General features: G+C 38.3%; 3 protein-coding genes and 1 non-coding gene across 4 annotated transcripts in view; 1 reads left to right on the forward strand and 3 right to left on the reverse strand.

Annotated features, from left to right (window-relative positions):
* LOC144653237 (uncharacterized) overlaps positions 1-17,810 on the forward strand; it is an 80,881-nt gene that overhangs the window by 28,063 nt on the left and 35,008 nt on the right. The window lies entirely within an intron of this gene.
* On the reverse strand, positions 272-1,321 carry LOC144655061 (trace amine-associated receptor 365-like). The gene is made up of 2 exons (XM_078515282.1): positions 703-1,321; positions 272-644 (listed from the first exon to the last, which is right to left on the reverse strand). Exons 1-2 carry the CDS (start codon positions 1,311-1,313, stop codon positions 272-274), a joined length of 984 nt encoding a protein of 327 aa, XP_078371408.1. The 5' UTR covers positions 1,314-1,321.
* Positions 2,693-15,180, reverse strand: LOC144653232 (uncharacterized). Its single transcript, XM_078513179.1, has 10 exons — positions 15,036-15,180; positions 13,764-13,905; positions 12,559-12,661; positions 11,841-11,925; positions 8,899-9,018; positions 8,153-8,284; positions 7,867-7,998; positions 7,180-7,311; positions 6,089-6,408; positions 2,693-2,962 (listed from the first exon to the last, which is right to left on the reverse strand). The coding sequence occupies exons 1-10, from the start codon at positions 15,097-15,099 to the stop codon at positions 2,816-2,818; spliced, it is 1,377 nt and encodes a 458-aa protein (XP_078369305.1). The 5' UTR covers positions 15,100-15,180; the 3' UTR covers positions 2,693-2,815.
* Trnan-guu (transfer RNA asparagine (anticodon GUU)) lies at positions 15,481-15,554 on the reverse strand. The gene has a single exon. It is a non-coding gene; the product is annotated as a tRNA-Asn (tRNA).

Here is a 17,810-nt window from a genome sequence, read left to right on the forward strand (position 1 = left end):
TATAAACCTATACTATAGCACCTCGTGGATGTTGCATGCCACATTTGAACCAGGAAAATTTCACGGCTTTCAAACTTATATAAAAAGCTTGTTGGATCTTTCAATCAAGTAATCAATGGGGAGAACTGTATGCTGTCAAAAGCGAATCTTTCTAAGACCATTATGGTGTCAAAAAACAAGCAAATTATTGACCAGTTATTGGCATAACTTATTAATTGGCACTCTTAAAAATGTACGGAAAATGTAAGTCATTAATTCTTGTTGACATTGCTCATTGGCCACTGGCTCGGTTTTGGTTGGAATATGTTCCGTTCCACGTCGCCACAACATTTCTACCTTCCTGCCTTCGAAAGCAAAAACGAAGAGAGCGGTTGAACTGTGGCAGCCTCCATGCATACATGAACGGGTCTAGTGTGGAACTTAGAGTGAGAAATTCGTTTGCAATGTAATGATACACACTGTACGCATAAGAGGTTCGACAAGAACAAAAATACAAAATTTGCACGTTGATAAAGTAAGGTAAAAATGAACAATAAAATATGAAAAGGATCAACACAAAAGTAATGGCCATCCTATGTTCTCTCTCTAACCGTTTTCTTCTGTTGGCTGCTGACAGGCCAGCCCGGGCATCTTTAAGATCCTTTATTATATGGCTACAATAGTCGGAAGGGGGAAAAAAAAAAAAAAAAAAAAAAAAAATGTCTTTGCTGGGCCACCGCCTTATGTATTTTCACATAAACCGCTGTTAAAATAAATGATGGAATCACGAAATGAGAGTAACAGTAGGCCAGCAAAAAGTTCTCCCTCTTCACATCCACAATTGGAAGAACACACATAACCAATGCGTTTATCCAAATTACAGCGATAGCAACCTTCGCCCTTCTGTTCGTTATTTTCCGTGGGTATTGAAATGGTTTAATAACTGCAATATACCGGTCGTACGACATCGCCATAAGCGTCGATACAGCAGCGAGAATAGACACAGCTCCAATGAAATACTGGATCATGTTTAGAATGGAAATTATTTTGTTTCCTAAGGCACTGTATCTGTAGATCAATTCGACGGCTCTTAGGTAGCTGACAATCCCCATGAAAAAATCCGCAACTGAAAGATTCGCGATGAGGAATACAGATGGTGTGCGCAAGCATCGGCAAGGATCGCGGTAGATTGTGATGAAGAGAAAGGCGTTTCCTACAGTGATTATTGTTCCGAATATAAAGTCTATGACAATCAAGGCAAGCAAAACTTCACCACGAACTGGCGTGATGCTTGTTGGCTGTTCGGTTACGTTAATTGATAGTCTTGAATTCATCGCAGACTTATAAGTTTCCGTCTAGATTACCACAGCCGATGGATAACGAAACGTGTTTTTTTGCGTTCGTGAAAGTTGAAATAGAATATTGTTCCTATAAATCACATTCAAGGATCAGTGATATTACCAGATAAACGACAAGTTTGTTAGATCATCCATAAAATGGTCTGCGTTACGTAAATTTAGAAATTTATGTGTGCTAAATATCATGCTATTTATTGTTTGTACTGAGATCACCCACGAACGACACATATGTAAATTTGAGATATCTGTTTTTTATTGTTAACGTGCGCTTAATATCATGCTATGTATAAATTAAGTAATTTTATAGAGATAAAACGAAGCATTTAACAACGCAAACAAATACGCGCTAAGAAAAGGGAGATGAAAGACGACAATGCAGTGCCAAACCGCACGAATCCAATGGGAAGGAAATCCATGGAATGACAACCAAGCATGACATCTCCCGGATAGCGCCGAAACTGCAGCAAACAACAAACCAACAATCGCAACTGCACCGTCACTGGCCATCCACCTCTTGAACTGGAATGAATCCTCACTGTACAGGTAAAAACTTGGCCGAATTGGTAAACCCAGGCACGAAACACGTCATGGAAGTAAACTTTATAAGTTTACAGTTTATTAATGTCTATAGGAGCGTTATTAGCTTGTGGCACAGCGATAAGCAGATAAGTAATAATAACGCCCTCTTTTCTTTTGGATTAATTATCAGTCAAATATGTACTAAAGAAAAACGAAAACGCATTATGCAGATTATGATATTGCAAGAGAATATGATATAACCTCTTGGTTATTGATAATGACAAATTGGCAAACATAATACTTCCCGACGCCTCAAGGGAAACGAAAAAGGGAGACGGAGGGAGGGAGGTGCCTGAAGGGGAACGAAAAGGTCGAGCAGGGGAGGAGATGAGGGCGAGATCGGGATGTGTAATTTGTAAATCATGATTATGAGAAAATTCCATCTGTGGTTTTCAGATTCTGCGACAATTTATGTTGTTGTCGTCTGTTGTTTTGGTCTCACATTTTTTTTGCGAAATTTGGAAAGGCAAAAAAAAAAGGAAAACAAAAAAAAAACGTTTTCACTGGCACGCGTTCGACTGGAATCACTCCTTTGCCCGTTGGTTGTTAATTTCCGTTTAAAATTGACAACAAGAAACTTTTCGCATCCATTATAGACCATTATAGTGAACACTGACTTCACAAAACAAAACGAATGCGGGGTGACGAAAAAATAAAATATTTTGAACCAGTAAGAACGTTTTAAACAGATTTGCAAAAGTTGTAACTTTCTTCAGCATTTCTTAACTTTCAGATTTAACTAATGTAGGACACAAATGAAAAGACATGAATTAATGAGTCTGCTTGAAAGTTTATTTGCAATGGCATTTATTAAAATGCGGTCAAGAACTATGATATGTGTACAAGCAGTAAGCTACAGTTTAAGTTAGTCGACTGCCGTAACCATGGTGACGCGTCATTTATTCTGGTCTACAACCAAACAGCTCTAACTTTAGCGCCACACCATGGTTCCAGGATTGTGGATACAAGCGAACATAACGGGTGTAAACCGGCTTGTCCAGCTCAACCTCAACCGCTCTGAAAGGATCTGTATTTCCTTCGAAAATCTGTTCAATGAAAACAAATACAGTTAAGGGGGGTTCAGTGGTTTTATAATTATAAGTTGGCGCTCAGGTGCTAGGATGTTTTATGTGTCTCTACTCTGAGCATTCACACTCCCTCCGAACTTTCCCTGGAAGGTGAGTGGCCTCGAGCTGAAACAAACCTAGGACCTGTTTTACAGTCTGATCAAAGAACGTGGCAGAAACTGGGGTTCTGACACATATTTGAGATCAGGTAACCGACTTCTTTGTCTTAAGGTGGCTCGACCCAGTTTTTTTCTAGCGATACCTATCAACTTTAAAACCCTCATACTTAAAGGGATTAATGTCAATGACATTTCTACTATATCACATGGATTACACATAGACTGAAATACAATATGATATAAATTTCTGGGAGATCGGAATGAATATCACGCGACAATGACGTCACACAGGTTTTTGCTCTGAATCGAATTTTAGCCCGTAACCGCATTTTCTCTCGAGATCCTCCACGCTACGTATACCTTGGGTGTTTGCCTTCAGCTCTGCGGAGTTTCATCGAAATCTACAAGAGGAATTTTGAAATATCTTGGAATTTCTTTTTAGATGGTATAATAGACCCTTTGTTGGCGTCCGCTGCACAGAACATCCTAGCCTCACGTTCACGAAAAATCCTGTAAAAAACATCCCGAGGCAGGAGAAGTATTGTAGGGCGCCTATGCAAAGGGCATTTATGCGTAAAATATAGACAAGACTTCATATAAAGAAATTTGCTTCTTTTCAGTGATGTTTAATGAGAGGCTTTAGTCCTCAATCCTTTTAAAAATGTCCCATATCCGATATCCAAACCGTAAAAAGTAGGTAGACTTGTGCGATTTCGAAAAATATTGAATATGTATGAATCATAGTGAAGCTCAAGGTTAAGCTCTATTTACCAATTTTACTCCTACTTTCGCAAAAAGGCGATTATTTCAAAACTCGTCGATGAATTTTCTCTAAAATTCTTCAGGGTGGCAATTGATCAGTACACTAAACAATCCCTGAATTTCATGCTCATTGAAAACTTCTAAGGTTGTCTAACATAAACGCAAAATTGAGTTAATATTGAAGCGATCTCGTAGTTTTGTGCTCTGGGATTTCCTATTGTTTGAGTTGAACAAAACATCGAATTCCTGTGCACCAAGCGTGAAATGACAACGCTTGGTCACCTTCCGAAAGCTTACCGAAATCTTTCCGAAATATGGTCCGTTTTAAAGAAAACAATGGAAAAAAATTGTCATGCAACAACTTTTCTTGTGTGGTCGACGTCTTGGCTGAGTTGAAAGTTAAAAATGCCAAGAACAAGAAATGCAAAACAAAAAAGGCCGCCGTAATGAATGCTACGCTAAAGAGATTTAAACATCAAAAGAAAGAAAGTGAAAACGAGGTCAGTTTCTGAGTACGCTGTCAAGTAATTTGTAAATGACTGGAATGGCGTCAAAACATAACCGGCTTTGAGTTTCGTTCATTCATTATTGTTCACTTGAACTCGAGAATATTACCATATTCCGAAAGATTTCGGAAAGCTTTCGGAAGGTGGCCAAGCATAGTTATTTCACACGTGGTGCACAGGAATTCGGAGTTGTGTTCAACTCAAAACAATAGGAAATCCCAGAGCACAAAATTATTCAAAACTACGAGATCGCTTCAATATTTACTCAATTTTGCGTTTATGTTAGACAACCTTAGAAGTTTCAGTCAATGAGCATGAAATTCAGGGATTGTTTAGTGTACTGATCAATTGCCACCCTGAAAAATTTTAGAGAAAATTCATCGACGAGTTTTGAAATAATCGCTTTTTTGCGAAAGTAGGCGTAAAATTGGTAAATAGAGCTAAACATTGAGCTTCACAATGATTCATACATATTCCATATTTTTTCGAAATCGCACAAGTCTACCTACTTTTTACGGTTTGGTTATCGGATATGGGACATTTTTAAAAGGATTGAGGACTAAAGCCTCTCATTAAACATCAAAAAAGAAGCAAATTTCTTTATATGAAGACTTGTCTATATTTTACGCATAAATTATACCATCTAAAAAGAAATTCCAAGATATTTCAAAATTCCTCTTGTAGATTTCGATGAAACTCCGCAGAGCTGAAGGCAATTGAACACTCAAGGTATACGTAGCGTGGAGGATCTCGAGAGAAAATGCGGTTACGGGCTAAAATTCGATTCAGAGCGAAAACCTGTGTGACGTCATTGTCACGTGATATTCATTCCGATCTCCCAAAAATTTATATCATATTGCAGTTCAGTCTATGTGTAATTCATGTGATATAGTGGATATCTCATTGACATTAATTCCTTTAAGAATTAGGGTTTTAAAGTTGATAGGTATCGCTAGAAAAAAACTGGGTCGAGCCACCTTAATGTTAATATTACTGGCCGATGGATAACCACCGTGATATTAAACGCAAATAACGCAATGAGCCAATAATAAAAATATTTGCTAGCGATGAAGAGCGCAAAACCAAACTCTCAAGATCTATGGAAAATTGGTCTAATTAAGGCCCGGTTCAGACGCCGATCTTTTCATGAGCCGAACCGGTAATTCCTTGAATTAAGTACATGAAAAGATCGGCGTCTGAATCAAATTAGAACGGCTATTTCAATTTGGAACGGCTCACCCATTCTTCCCGCCTGGCTTGGCCGAGAATTTCGCCTGTGGAACGCCTTTGGAACGGCTTTGATTCAGACGCCGTACTTTTCATGTGCCGATCCTTATTCATAAATTATTATAATGTATTTTGCCAGCAGTTTACCTCAATCAGTTATTGGAACTGTATTAGAAACGGCCTCGGAACGGCCAAAAAGTACGGGGTCTGAATCAAGAGGCGTACTTTTGTCAATTTGGGTCGGTCCAAATTCGAATTGAGTTCGGCTCATGACTGAAAGTACGGCGTCTGAACCGGGCCTAAGGAAACCCAAGACAAAAGAATTTACTGCCAAAGATCACGAAAAAATAATAATAAGAAGAAGGAGCGGAAGAAGGAGAAGGAGGAGGAGAAGGAAGTGGAGGAATACTATAAACGTAAATCAAAATTCACGCTTATATTAATCATGTATTAAATTAATCGAGCTTTAAACAACTCGTCCTGGCTCCTACCTTGTCGGTCTTGCCGTCCGGTTCTTTATAAGTAAACCACGTGATCTCGTCTGACGAATAAGTCAGCTTGTATGTTTTGACAAATAAGGTGAACATCTTTCCTTGGGTCGCCACACCTTTGAGCCACGTCACCTTCCCAAGATCCACCTGGATCCAGGGATTAAAATCCCTGCCAACCGCATACCAGCTGTATGCGTTCCCAGCGTTTAGTCGGGCTTCCCATGGAGGGTATTTAGCGTAGTGAGAACTGGCCGTTATGGACTGGTTATGAATTTGTCCGTCTTGCATTCCAAGGGGTACAGAAGCGTTACATTGCTCGGCTAAAAAAACAATAAGTGTACGACATTAAGCAAAAAAGAAGCAGTTTCTGTTATTCAGAAAAGGGAAAGCACCATATTAAACACAAACAAACAAACTACAAAACTGTGGAAAAAAATTCAGTTAGCTTCTAAAAACAGTTTAATGTAGCCTCCCTTGGTTCTTCACGCAATCTCCAAATTAAAGATTCCGTGCCGAGCTTAATGAACCTCCCGTTTTCGGTGAATGCCATTAACTTATAAAGAATGCAACAACCCAATGAGAAATGTACGTAAATCGAAATATCAATCATTTATATCTAGACATCTGCATACATTGCGGGCCTATGATAATACCATGACACGAACGGACACTATTAAAAGGGGAAAATCCTGTCTCGTCCCCGAGACGCCGGCCGGCCGGTCGATTAAGGCGGTAAGGCGGGAAAACAGGAAGCGCGGGAGTTGATGGTTAGGAAGCGAGCCGCATCAGGCCCACGACGCCAAGCGTACCGTACACGTCAGTCCCACAACGCCAAGCAAACCGTGCACGACCGAGGCGGGGACACGCCTGGGGACGAGGCAGGGGAAAATCGACTCTAAACAAAGTATACACGCTATGCACTGCATAGCGTGTATTTGTATACTTACTTTATTCTTAAGCTAACGAATCATAATCACCTTTTTGACTCTATCACAAATGGTTATTACAAGCGGTGAATTTTAAAGTTATAGTTAAAGCTAAATATTGGTTTATTGGATTTCCGTTAGGCGAGATTTAATAATAGATTTTACCTTCACATTGATACAGTGACTGGCCAGGTTCGTATCCATCTTTGCAGTGGCAGGTGTAACTGCCGACGTTGTTGTGGCATGTGGTGCTTTCCTGTTCACACTTGTGTTTTCCGGTTAAACACTCGTTTACATCTAAAAGAGGAATTAGTGTAGATTGAGTATACTGCTTAATTTTTTTTATATTCTTCTCTGAAACTTAGAAGACAATTACGTAAAATGAGGTAAAAAGATTATTTGATAGATACCACTGGATAATGATTTATTTGAGCAGGGTAATTCCTTCAGCTTTACAATAAATACATAAGGCAACCAGGCGTTTTGGGACACCCCCTCAGAGTGGGATCGTAGGGTATAGTCTCCCAGCATTTGGTGAGGATTTTCTACACCACTAATCATACGGCTATAGGACTAAATGTCCGATTCTGGATCCCAGAATCGCAGAGGTCTACATGCTTCATCTTCCAGAAACAAAATAGTGAAGGAATCCATGCTAGCTCGCGTTTAGAGTTTTCCATTACAATACCCTGCAATTGGAAGCATTTGCAAAGGCAAGGAAGCATTGAAGTTCTGTCTGTAAAAACAGTTAAAAGAAGTTTTGCCAACAGCGCCCGGCCCAGTCACTTGCCTTTCTATTAATTTCCTTCTATGAGATATCAACCCTTTCTACTCTCAAAGTCTCTGGTTTACCTTGGCATTTATACAACGACTGATCAGGCTGATAACCGTTTTTACACTGGCAGGTATAACTTCCCTGTTTGTTGCTGCAAATCGTGGTTTGACTGTCACACTTGTGTTGTCCAGTCTTACATTCATTCACATCTGAAAAACGAAACGAGAGTGGATCGAGTTTACAGGAAATGTAATACATTCAGAAAAAATTAAACGAGTCCTTCTGACAGACTGTAAAGCCTAATATTTTTGTTTTTATTTAAAGAATATGAAGCAAGATTGAATAAATGTACAGCCGGTTTACCTTGGCATTTATACAACGACTGACCGGGCTGATATCCATTTTTACACTGGCAGGTGTAACTTCCCTGTTTGTTGCTGCAAGTTGTACTCTGCTGTTCACACTTGTGTTGTCCAATCATACATTCGTTAACATCTGAAAGACGAATTGATTTGTGTTAGTATAAACGCGGAAGCTTTTTAGTAAGACGGTATAAAAATGGGAATAAATTAAATCACATAGTAAAATATAAGAAGCATGCGAGTACCGCAAATCAAAATATTTGAAATTCGTAGAAATGCTTGCTGCTTGTGATATACCGTAAAATTCCGGTTATAAGCCCCTCCCCTTATAACCCCCCCCGTTTTTCCCCCTCTTCCTGGGAAAAAAAAAAAATCCTTTTTCCCCCCCCCTATTCCCCCCTCTTCGGATATATATTTTTTTTTTTTTTTTTTTTTTTTTTTTTAAAAAAAATTTTTTTCCCTCCCCCCTTTTTTTTTTTTTTTTCTTTTTCCCCCCTTAAACCCCCCTCCCCCACCCCCCAACATTTAGCCTATCTCTTTGGATCAAATCTCAGTCTTGTTTAAGAAGCATGCTAGTTTTAGCAAAAGAAGTTGACAAAAAGAAGTTAAAAAGAAACAGAGTAAATTGAACATAAATCAGTCAAGACAACAGCAACGCGCATAACTTCAAATATATTCTAGAAAACTCCTATCAATGTTAGAGAGAATATATACGTTTGATGACGTCATTATTTCCCGTTCGTTTACCTCCACATTTATAGCGGCCCGCAAGCTTGTATCCTTTGTGACATGCGCAGTTGTAGCTGCCTCTTGTGTCGATGCAGACTTGTTGACACAATGCTATACCAGCACGACATTCATTTTGCTCTGTAAAAAACGTATTTTAAAAATAAACACTTGACAAGTACTTACGCCCTTTCTATCTCGGCGGTCTATGGTGACGGGAGTGTCTGTGCTCCGTGAAAGGCAAGCGTAAGTAACAAGCCGGGAAATTACACATTGATGACTCAACGCTACCAAGATCTGAATAGTGTATCTGATTGGGTCGTGATTTAAATGGATGCTTCAAACTCAAAAAATCCGCTGGCCAACTGGAACCCATTTCTGCATATTGTGCTAACCTTACTAAGAATTGAAAGCTCACCATAAGCAAACCAGAGTAAAAGTTAACCACAAGCAAACCAGAGTGGAACTAATCCATCGTACGGAAAAAGATGGCGACTGGTACATTTACCTACAATTCTTAGCGCGCGAAAACGCTAAAAATGCTCATAAAAACAAACAAAAAAGTTCTGAAAGCTTCAAACCCGGCATGAACAATGTTGTTAGTACACGGACGAATTTGGCAGAAACGTGGCTGTGTTTGTGCCCTATTGACTGTGTTACGTTCGCAAGGTATTGTGGTAAAATGTATAGCCGCCATCTTTTTCCCTACGGTGGATTGCAAGCACACTGGAATGCTTGGGTTCCAGTCTCCCAGATGATTTCTGATTTTGGATTTTGGTTCCTAATCGATTAATTGACTTATTTAACCAATCATAGACACTAAAAACATATCAGGTTACTGAGGTTAGCGCGCGTCATCACTGTAGAATCTTCCTGTTTGTTCACGTTGTTAAGACATCTCTTTTGCGGAAGACAGAACGTTAGGAAGCTAAAGAATGTCCCATTCTCTAATTACTGAAAGCTTGCGCTAATATGTTTCAAGCGCAAAGCAAGACAACGTGATGTTAAAACAGGAACTTATCCCTGGTCAAACATGTTAGCGCAGTGGAGAATCCAAGTGTGCTCAAAGGGAGGAAGGGGCGAGTGGGGGCGCATGGAGGATTACTTTTTCTTTCTTTCAAAGAGAGCGGGAGACCCTTAATTCGTCGCTATCGTGTAAGCATGTGACGGTAAAATGTTAATGAATAATTTGCCACTAATCAGATCCTGTGTTTTGCGTGGAGGATTCTGGGATCGCTAGGGGGCAAACATTGCCAGTCGCTAGAAGAAAATGTATGGCGAAAAGTTGTTTTGACGCTCAAAAATACGATTTTGGAGAGAGATCAAGGCTTTTTCGCGAGTATTTTATCAGGAATGGATTTGGGCATAGTTGATACTGAATAACCGTGAAATATGTGATCAAGTTTACCGATAAACCTCCTTGCTTTCGTAAGGTTTATTTTGAAATTGACATCTCAAATTAAAATGGTCTCGAAATATTACAAGTTAGGTATATATCGGGAGGAAATTACTTAATAAAGCCTTTTGGGTTGTATTTACGTGTGTACAGGATTATTTCTATGCTAAGTTATACAAATAATTTTAGTAATATGCCCGGCCGGTAACGATCACTGTCATCCGACTGTGCTGTTTGCGGTATGTGATAACTATCGAAGGTACCCAGAGAGGCAAACGATTCTTCCTCGCGATGGAATATTAAGACTCTACCCGCCCAAGAATAATAAAGATGATTTGTTATGAGCATGGCCGGCTCTAAAACAAGGTTATATCTTTCTCGAAGTAAAGCTAAACAGCCTTTGGCTAAACAAAACTAAACATGTCATCCGCGATACGAAGCAACACATTCACGCATAACTGTACTAATGGTCACTAATGAACATCTTGACGGAAAATTTAAGATCTTGTCCTTCCAGAAAAAATTTAAAGCACATCTTGCAAATATAAATGAGCCAAGATAAATCACAACAGTTCCAATAGCCAATACATAAAGTTCATATAACAATAAATACAGTGCAGAGGTGTAAAAATGTACTACCGGGGAACTACGCAGACCTTCAACCTCTACACATTTGCTGGCGGCATTGATAGGGCAGATAGGGCTCTACTCAACTTAAAACACTTCTTATTAATACAGCTGACAGGATATAGTTCCCGTTATAAACTAGTATATAAACCAAATAGATTTAATAAACGACCAAATCCAAAAGCGATTGGGAAATTTATAACTGAAAGTCACGATCGTAGGAGTCTGTGAATGTCTGTCACCTTTAATATCACGAAGCCATAATAATTATTTGTTTATAAAAGACGTGACTAATAAATTTACAGCTTGTGCAAACGTTAAATATTATTCAACTACTGAAAGGGCTTTATTGAGCTATTTCCAATTTTATAATATTTCGAGACCCCAGTTTAATACGCGATGTCTATTTCACAATACATGTAAACCTTCATAAAAGCGGTAGATTTTATCGCATATCTTACGTTTATTCAAACAAAACCTAACACTTTCAACGTACCAACATTGCCCAAATCCATTTTTGATAAAATACTGGTAAAAAAGCCTTGATCTCCCTCCAAAATCGTATTTTTGAGCGTCAAAACAACTTTTCGCCATACATTTTCTTCTAGCGACTTGCAATGTTTGCCCCCTAGCGATCCCAGAATCCTCCACGCAAAACACAGGATCCGATTAGTGGCAAATCATTCATTACCCCGTCAAGGTCAAATGGTTTTCTCGAAATAATGGAAAACAGGAATAATACCGTCCCTACATTCAATAGAAAGCGTAGTTTTTCCTCTATATCCGATATGTAACTAATTGTAAGTTATCCAAAGTATGGATTTGTTCAATGCAGTCAGCAGTGCAATTTCTTTTGGTCAGCGGTGACTTAGCCGCTGGTCAAAGGGAACGTCGTTTCTGGGCGCGGAATTCGGACTGATTCTGCACAAATCATCCGTACCGAAAGCTGTAAACCATCGCCTAGCTGTTATCCACTTGTTGAAGTAAAACGTATACAGTGGTGAGCCACTAAAACGCACTGTAATCTGCAAAAAGCAAGCACACGTATATAAAGAAAATATATTGGTGTTCCAAAACAAAGAAATGGCGACCATATTGGTGAACCAAACCATTCCTCCGGGAATTAAACTTTATTTTTATGCAAAATAATCTTTTGTTTAATTTTAGTAAACCAATATGGTCGTTTGTCACGTGAGTGGAAATAATAATAATAATAATAATTTATTTCTAGTGCATTACATTAAAAATCTCAATGCTCTTACAAGTAAAAATATTTAAAATTACAATAGGATAAAATACTAAATTCTTAAAATCTAAAGTTCATTAAAAATAATAAAATTCATAAAAAATACTGAAGTTCATTATAAAATATTAAAATTCATTAAAAAAAAGAATAATACTAAAGATCATTATTGAATAAAAACGTTTTAAGCTTAGTTTTAAAAGTGTCAACCGATGGAGCACTTCTCACATCAAGTGGGAGACTCAAATCAAGTGGAAACGTGTATAGGTTTCTTAAAATGTTGAATTATAAACCGGGGTAAATTTTGTAATGCCTTGATTTCTGTAATAATCTCATACAATAAGGTCTACATTGTGCCATGTTCATCAAAGGAAAAAAGTTTTGGTAAAAAAACTGTAAACGATGTTTAGCTCACCCTGGCAAGGTGCCAGTTCGGGAAGAATCCCCCTCCATCGTGATACACTTTGACAGCTTTCAAATGCCCCACGGACTTCGCACTTCGATAAAATGTGTCCGTTCTGGGAGATACAAAAACACAATAGCTGACGCAACAGCTAACCAAATAGATTATTCTGGGATTTTCAGAATCCGGTTAGGAAGCTGGTAAACAAAACCAACACAACAACACTGGCAACAACAACAACAACAACAACAACAACAACAACAACAACAACAACAATAAGAAGACAGGACAGGAACGAGTCGCAAAGATCTCTAACACTTTTTTATTTTATCTGTTGTTAAAATTACAGATACGAGGTATGAGAACAATTTTAAAGCTATGTATTCTATTTACAAGGCTAAAAGGTTAAAAATAGTAAAATTAAAATGTTGAAACCAAACGTTTTCGGCTGTTTACCATCATCAGGGTTGCCATCACAGCCGAAAACGTTTGGTTTCAACATTTTAATTTTACTCTTTTTAACCTTTTAGCATTGTAAATAGCATACATTTTATCAAGCGAACATTATGGACAATTTTTTATAGCTTTTATAAAACACGATATGTTTGTTGTCAGGGATGATTTAGACAAAAAAGGAAATGCATGTGCGCTCTGCATGATTTCTACTGATTTTCGATAAAAACATAGAATATATATCTTACAAAAGGAATTTAAAACTTTCTGGTCTGTGGTAAGTGTTTTGAAACGCAACACTCGCAAGAGGTTTCGGAACTAGAATTTGCTACGTCCAGAAACACTTATCTTTCCAGGCTTTTCACAAATTTCCTCTTGCTTGTTGGGTGTTACTTGGTGTTGAACTCCTGGTCCGGGTTGTTCGAAAGCCGATATAAAAGTGTTTTCACTAATTATTAGTTTTGGAGTTTGAGGTAAATCGACGTCCAAACTGGAGGAGGGAAAATATAAAGAGAAAACCTCACTGAAATGTTTAAAAGTGAAATAAAATCCTGGATTAATTTAATCGTGCTTTGAACAACCTGGGCCAGGTGTTGCCAATGAATCGTCCACATTCAGTTTTGAAATGATTTTCATTGTTTTAAGCAACGGAGGCGTTGGCCAAAAAGCCCCTCTCAATGACACAGACATATATATCGCGAACAAATATGCTTTTATTATTTTATTGTCTGACCATGCAATAAAAAGACAAATGATGACCTTACCGTCCACTTTCAAAGTCCCAAATTGAGTTATGTAACCTGATCGAACCAGTCGAGCCACCATTGGCACCAACAAGATTAACATACACACGTGCATCAGTGCCGGCGAAAAGTCTCGGGGATGTGGTCACTTTTATCACATAGTCTGCAGAGAGAAAGAATTTTTTTTAAAATCGCGAAATTAAAGACCCGCGAAAATTTATTTCAAACGTTTTCTATTGTATTTTTTTATGTTAATTACGTATTTTTGGCCAAATCGCGAAAATTTAGTCCCGCGAAATATTCCCGTTCCATTTTCGCGAAATTAAGTTCCCGCAAAAATAAGTAACAATAAGGTATTTTCGGGGAGGGCTTATATATGGGGGACTGCTTGCCCAATGTCACCAGGAGAGCATGAGAACGATAATAAGAAGGAGACGTTGGAGCTGGGTAGGACATGTACTTAGGATGGAAGGAAAAGCTATCCCCAAAACAGCAGTTCATTGGACACCAGAAGGGAAAAGACAGCGAAGACGACCAAGAACAACTTGGAGGCGGACGATGGAAAGCGAACTTAAAACCCTTAACTACACCTGGGGAGACATCGAAAAGAAAGCTCGTGACAGGCATGTGTGGAGAATCTTTGTTGCTGCCCTTAGCGCCGATGGCGTATAGGGCAGTAAGTAGTAAGTAAGTAAGTAAGTAAGTAAGTAAGTTATTTTCGGATTGGAATTTACGTTTCAAAAAAAATCTTTCCGTTCTATTTGGACCGAATACTGTGACTGAAATTTTTGGTACATACCGAAATACTACATGGTAAAATAGTCTCAGAGATAACGATATGAAACCCTGATAAAAAAGTCCACGATGTGTGTCCAGTGAAACTACACACACTCAACAGAACCATCCACAATTCTGCTGAATACAGGAAGAATCCTCCAAAAATCTCTTAACGTTTTATTTCCTTCAAATAGTCATGGGTGGCAAGACGCTATCAAATAACTGAGCACTCCGTTTTTCACAAAGATGAATAAGGATTCTTTAATTCCAACGAAAGAGTCTTTCACAATTAAAAGCATATTCAGAAAACGCTAAGCGACTCTGAGTGTTGGTGCTTCCCTGATAGAAATAGGCGACAGTTCATTCCAGAAAATTCCTCATTGCTCTGATAATTAGCTCAGTGGAAAGAGGCACTAAAAACCCCTCGATGAATAACATAAAAAATTAGCTAGGAACCGACGCACTAAAAATTAGGCCTTTGTATTAAATAGACAAAAAAAATAGATAAATACTTACTAGTACCATGAACCTGTGTGTTAGTAAAAATCAAAAACAGGGATAACACATGGAATAAATGCATCTTGCAGCAAGGCTCTTCTTATAAACTGCCGAATTTTTTTTTCAGTTTTAATTTATTTTGAAGGGAGCCACACACTCGTTACATCCAGGAACCCCAAATGATAAAATAAGCTTTTGTCGCATTATTTATTTCATACTTTCTACACACTATTCAACTGTTAAACAAAATAATTATACAATTTTCGGTTTATATGACGAGGTAAATTCACTGTGTTAACATTTGTTCAAATGTGTATCATATACCTAAAAATTAATAAAAAGAAGAAAGAATTGTCAGAAAAATTAAATAATTTGGGATAAGATTGCTCTTTGTAGTTTAATATATACATGTGGTGTTTTTTAGGGAAACGGGAAAAAAAAAATTCTTGAAAAGGAAAAAAAACGTCCCCGGGTGGGCTTGAACCACCAACCTTTCGGTTAACAGCCTAACGCGCTAACCGATTGCGCCACGGAGACATCCGCGGCAATTTCGCCCAAAATAGGCTTTAGATTTGTATGCTAACAAAGCGTTTTCTGCTAATCAATTAAATACATTCGCTGAACAGCGTTTAAAGTTGCCAAATTAATTTTTTAGCCCTCAAAAAATTAATATGAGCAGCTTTTTCTGGTTTCTAATTTGATGTTCCTGTTAGTAAAAGACGTAAGGACGCACTTTTTAAAATTGCGCTTCAAGCTTCCACCACAAAACAAGTACTCGAGAGGTATTTTTCACAAGGTGCTTTGACACTGTAAATTGGTCGGGTTTCATGAATAACACTCAATTTTCCAACAAAAGGGTATGATAAAAATATGTTTCTTCTCCGAGTACTTAACTAATACGACGGCCAATTTATAAGTGACATTTTGTCATTCTATCAGTTATTTCGTCATTTTGTGCCATTTTATATAAGTGACATTTTGCCACAGCGTTCAGCTCTCGTGCGCAGGTCAAATTAATCTAAAAAGACATTAATTACGGTGGTTGACATGATGCCGGCAAACAAAAGTTTGTTAATAATATGTGATTAAATTTTATTAGTTGAATATATTGTTGCTCAAATTTAATTTGTGCTCTCTTTCGTGCAGCTGTGTAAACAGGCTAGGGCAAAGCGCGTTCAGTGCCTCGAAAATCTTTACAGGAAAATCAGTCTGAAACATTTCTTGCGCGGGGGGCTTGATACTTTAATAAGGATATTCCCAGAGTGTCTGAATCAAATCATTTTTGTAGTCCGATTATTTGGAAAATATTCAGTTATTAAGATACTCTCAATATGCAGTGGTTAGACTTTTCGCAAATGATTAGTTGCACAGTTGAGTCTGTGTCTTCCGTTGTCAGTTTTTTCCTGTCATGAATACTGAAGCACTAAAAGTCGGCCATCTTACCGTTTAGGCATTGGTAAGTATATATCTTCGACATTTGCATTGTGATGCAAGCCTAAAACTACATTTTTTTAAAGCTGGGCTATTTATCCCGCTTTTACATATGAAATTTAAAACAATAATAGAGTCATATTTTCAAGGCGGATCTTTCTCTTTCAGTGATTCAATGGTGCCAGGGCTTTTAGTTACACGGCAAGTTGAGATTGGACTAGAGATGATACTGGGTTGGGGTGCACGACTCCTCAGTGCTTGGCCTTTCCACTGTTGATAATTTGGAACCGCGATTATTCTTGCTCTTTTCAAATAGAGGTTTCAAAGGCAATCAGCATTCTACCTGAAAAACTGAGGCCTTTTCTTATACCAACAAAAGATTAAAAAAAAAGTTTTCAAAAATTTTAAAATTCGGGCCTGTCCGGGAGTCGAACCCGGGACCTCTGTATAGACCGGGTTCAGCACACGCGTCAGGTAAGATAAGAATAAATACCAGAAGTCTAAGCTCACTCGCTCATAAAGCTGGCTACCCGGGTTAAATTATCTGTCTGTTTTTTTTATTTAATTAAAAAGGATGTAACTGTGTTTTTTTAACTTTGAAACCAAAAGATGTTTCACTTCTACCTCATGTATAAAAATTTATTAAGTTTCCCACGAGAAAAAAATCGTATGGGACAATGTTTATTTTACGCTACCGTATGCCACGGTGTTTTCCAGCGCTAATTTGTCGCTAATTTTCGCGCCCTTTCTTCCCTGTTCTTTGCGGTTCAATATGTTTCTGTGTTTGTATCATTTTGCGCATTTTAGTAGCTTTTGATGTTGTTTGGGGGTTGCAGTTGTTTTTTCGCTTTTTCAGCTTTTTTCGTTAAATTGTAATTGAGCCGGCCGAGAATGGCCGAGGGTGACAAATTGAGCTCCGTAGTTTAATGTAGTTGGCTTAAGGAAAGTTCGAACCCGGGACCTCCTGCACCCAAAGCGAGAATCATGCCACTAGACCAACAGGCCGGCGAATGCGTTTCATCACTCAGGAAAGAGTTAAAAACTAAACGCGTAGGAACGCAAGTGCAGGTGGCCATATTGAACAGGCACCTTTTACAAGTGGGAAGAGAAACATGGTAACCTAGCAACCTTTTGTGTATGTGTTGTGTTTTGGAAAACAAGAGAATGAAATCGGTCTATAAATAAAACTCGCTGAACTTAACAATATACAATGTAACTAATGACGGAAGGCTGACCGTACGGCTGAAATAGAAGATTCCAATATTTCGTCGGAAGAAATTATTTTATGGGCCAAATCGTTGAATAACGGGGCAAACACGAAGATCAGTTTTTTGCCAACCATGCATTGTAACCGCGAGCTCT

Source organism: Oculina patagonica, chromosome 5, assembly GCF_052425735.1.
Source record: "Oculina patagonica isolate OP01 chromosome 5, crgOcupat, whole genome shotgun sequence".
Lineage (NCBI taxonomy): Eukaryota > Metazoa > Cnidaria > Anthozoa > Scleractinia > Oculinidae > Oculina > Oculina patagonica.